Source organism: Buceros rhinoceros, unplaced genomic scaffold (genome assembly GCF_000710305.1).
Source record: "Buceros rhinoceros silvestris isolate BGI_N320 unplaced genomic scaffold, ASM71030v1 scaffold16408, whole genome shotgun sequence".
NCBI lineage: Eukaryota > Metazoa > Chordata > Aves > Bucerotiformes > Bucerotidae > Buceros > Buceros rhinoceros.
This window is the reverse complement of record NW_010426526.1, coordinates 328-4,436: the sequence shown is the minus strand read 5'-3', so window position 1 is coordinate 4,436 and position 4,109 is coordinate 328. Positions and strand designations below refer to the sequence as shown.

The window sequence follows — 4,109 nt, the reverse complement described above, 5'->3', positions numbered from 1 at the left end:
GGGAAAGAGAAAATAAGATTAATTGCTTCAGCATAGTTTGGAAATTCTCTGCTGACCTGAGAATTTAAATTGAAAAATATTCTCTAATAAACAGCTGATATGATGGGCTAATTTTTTCCAGCTTTACTTTGGCTGTAATTGAATTTTACCGTGAATCAACCTGTGATGCACAGGTTGTCCTACTGAGACATCCTTCTCAAAAATGAAGCATTGACTTAAAAATGGCTCATGGTTCAGAAACATTCTGATTCTTGGAGGCTGTGAGAATGTTCTAGGAAAATATATGTTTTCCCAGATCTGTTTGTTGAATAGATGTCCACCGTTGAGCCCTGGAGGAAACAGGATAGTGAGTTAGTTGCGGGATCTTTGATCTGGGCCAGAGCAGCAGTTCTTATATCTTCATTCACCTGAGAGTTAAGTGAACCTGCTTAAGACTAAAAGGTTTCTAAATGTCTTTGTAAATTGTTTGATTGTTATCACTGAGATAGCTTGTACCTAAAGTCCCTCTCTTCAGAGAGGCTACAAAAATCTAGCCGTGAGCAAGTGGAGATTTGAAATCAAATTCCAACATATGGCATGTAAAGCAGTATTTACAGTGCCAGAGCAGTGAGAAAACTCTCTTACTAGCACTTCTGATCAGTTCTACAGCCTGTAGGTGCACAGGAGGAAATCCTCTATAACCATCAAAGCAGATCTCCATTGCTGTGAATTACGCTTGTTCCCAGAAATTGCATTCATGCTGGTGCAATTCCTGCAGGTGGAGTGGGTGTCCAATATGCAGTGTTTCCAGTGTGGACTGGAGAAATTTGCCCACGGATTGTGCAACAAAGAGTTCACATTTGAATGAAAGTAGAGCATTTTGTTAGGATGTTTTGGAGAATATAAACTTAGAAATAAGGATAGAATGGCAAAAGCAGACCCAACCCGATATCATCAAAACTGTGTTTGTATGGCTGTTTTCTGGAGGCAATATGTTCATGAGAGAGACGGTTTGATGCTGCACTTACTTAACGTTGGCTTCATGTTACTGCAATACTGACCTTGGTAAGAGTAAATCTTAGAACAGAACAATACAGGAGAGATCAGAATCAAGAGCTGTGTCATCATTGTGCAGTTGTGCAAGAGCTGTGCCCGATGAATGTTAACTTCCTTCACAGGACTAGTGAAGATTCGTGGAGAGTTTACAAAGTTCTAACTTTTAGGTATAATATATAAAAAAATAATTTTACAAGGCTTGTTGAAGGCATTTTATTTCCTCCATGTATTGACTATCTCCACATCTAAAGAAGAAAGCGATACTGCCATGGTGCTCATTACAGAAAGACAGTTTTCATGGCATGTTGTTGTTTTCAGTATTTTCTTCACAAATATATCTCCTGCCCTGTGCTCTGTTGAAACATACTGGAAGTTTCACTAAGAACAAAGAAATAGTTTCAGTAAGGACTGCTTTGCGGGGTTGGTAACATACCAAGCTTGTTTGGGATTTTTTTGAAAGTGCTTTTTAGTGTATTGTATATTGCAAAATGCAAAAGCAATCTGTTCCTTATTACCATTCCTGTGCATTGTTATCACTTGGGTAGGGTAATATCTAGTCCCATGAAAAGAATACACTTTTAAAATTTACTCTCTGGAACAATACTGACTATCTGCATGCTATTTATTCTCTTGCTATCCCAGCTCAGCTGAAACTCAGGTAATTTTAATCTATTTAAGCCACTTTAAGAGCAAAATGATAAGCCTTTAAATGACTTCGGACTGGTCACTTCTCTGCTGGCAGAGGAGGGGCGGGGGAGGTGTGCAACTGGAAAAGTAAAGAGATAATCTGATTTCTTCCCACCCTTTCCCTGTTTAGCTGCTTTCCCCTGATTACTGCAAACCATAAGGTATAAAGATCCTGTGGAGACATTCAGTGAAGTGCAGACTGGAGAGACAGTTATTCCGTGTGATGTCAAAGCCGCTTGCATCAGCTATGTCAGTTCAGCTTGCATTGCACAAATGAGCCATGGCTGCACTGTACAGAGCACCACTCACTGGCTGGCTACATTGCCATTAGAGCCCAGGGGCTGTGCTTGTGTTTCCTTTCCTGAGTGTACCCAGGGTCTCTCTGTCATCCAAACGGACAGCAGTTAGGGGCTCCTGACAGCAAAGAGACTGGTTTCTTTGCAGTGGAAAGTAGCACACGGGGCCTGTCCCACAGGCTGCAACATGCCAGACCCAGTATGGAATAAAGGTGCTTTACACCTAAGCGTGGAAACTTGGTGGCATCCCCTGGACCATGAATCTGAAAGCAAGTGAAAAAGCAAGCAAGCAGCCAACCAACGAACACACCCACCCAGCTGGCCTGGAATTGGGTGATGGTGATTTTTCTTTTTTTTCTTGCTGGTAAATACCTAGCTTTGTTGTCGTTGCTGTTGTTGAGAATTGATGAATGTCAATTAAACATTTGTTAGGAAGGATTTATCAGGGCCAGGATAAGATTTCTGGTCAAATTCAGAAAGGGAGTCCTTTTTTGTCACTCTGGTTTGCCAGTAGCTGAGTGGCAGGCTCATGGATCTCTCATGACTCAGTGAGATCCATGACCTGTTGGTTAACCCAGCCCTACCTCTAACACTTATACCTTAACCTATTGTTGATTTCTCTCTTTCTTTTTACCTCATGAAAAAATGGGCAGATCTTAGTTTTGGTGTGATGCAGAATGAAAACATGGTCTGAAACCTTGAAATATATCACAAATTACTTGTTATATTCCAGGGTCTTTGGACAGGGCCAGGCCACCAGTGCTCAATGTCTACCTGATGGTAAGAGGCAGTAAAATGTAGAATCCAGGCAGCTCATGACTATCCTACAATTTTTCAAGATGTTCATTTTAGATTATACACAAAACAGTAATAATCTTGTTAAACTACCTGTAATTGCAAATTCCAACCTTTTTCCTTTCTTTACAGCTTAGTTTCAGTTTGGCTTGAATCCACTTTCCCTTGCTGTTAAAAGTTTTTATTTATTTTAGAGGGAGCGCAAAATAAGTGCACACAAAGACAACAATTTAAGGACATTACTTAGCTGAGAACAAAGATTTTTAATACATTTTTTTTAAAAAGAGGCAAGAAAGAAAAACGGAGGAAGGAAAAATCCAGAAACAACAAGATGGACTCAGACCGATTCATCCTGAATGACCACTATTTCCCCCTTTTTTTTTTCCCTTGGGAATTCAGCTGAACACTAACTCTCAGATTGATTGATTTAGCAAAAGCAGTTAACATTTCACAGGAGTCCTCCTCTATTGTTTTGCTGGTGAAAAAACTGGGCAGCTGCAAAACACTGTGGGCTTCTTGTCACAGTTCATTAAAAATGTGAACATTACTATTATCTTTTAGGTAGGTCTTTAATTTAAAATGGAGAAACAGGCTCAGTAGCAAGGAGACCCTATACATTCTCCTCACCAGGGCAGGTCCCTCGAACTCCTTAATTGGCATGTGCCTAAGGATTTGCTGCAGTTTCTCAAAGGAGTTAAATGCAGCAGGGCTGCAAAGCCCAGACCATGCCGAGAAGTGTATTCAGACAGAGGAGGAAACTTGCAGTGCCGTCCTAAATGTACAGCTGGTTCTTGCCCAATCTAGTTCTTAAATACAAACTTCCTTACGAAGCTTTGAGAAAGATTTTCTGCTGCCATCTGCATGAAGGCTTAGGGCCCATTCAGACTACCCAGTATATTGATAAAACCTGGGAAAGAAAAATCTGGCAATTTTACTCATTGTTGAATGATTCAGTGCTGTCACTGAAAGGCTCTTCATAGTCTTCTGCTCTAGCACTAAAAATAGATTGTGCATAATTTCACAGGAATAGTATTTAAACAGCTCATTGATATCGTATCTAAACACCTCTTTTATCTGCAGGAGCGGTGGAAATCGGCGTGTGCATAGACTCTCCCCTGCAGAGGTGGAGTCCATGAGAGATGTGCTGGCACATAATCTATATCAAGTGCGACAAAGGGTGAATAAGCGTCCTGTTATCGTGCAGTATTTGCAGACTGAAAACTTTTGTTTGCCCTCCCGATATCCTAGCCACGGCAGGCAGTAGCTCAGGGGCCAGCCCCGGGGTCGCTGGTGGGA

General features: G+C 41.1%; 1 protein-coding gene across 1 annotated transcript in view; it reads left to right on the top strand.

Annotated features, from left to right (window-relative positions):
* Positions 1 to 4,077, top strand: part of SLC9A4 (solute carrier family 9, subfamily A (NHE4, cation proton antiporter 4), member 4) — a 26,537-nt gene extending 22,460 nt beyond the window's left edge. Inside the window, exon 9 of the mRNA XM_010141551.1 lies at positions 3,894 to 4,077. Coding sequence (XP_010139853.1) covers positions 3,894 to 4,077 — 184 coding nt within the window. The remainder of the gene's footprint in view (positions 1 to 3,893) is intronic.
* Positions 4,078 to 4,109: the final 32 nt, after the last annotated feature.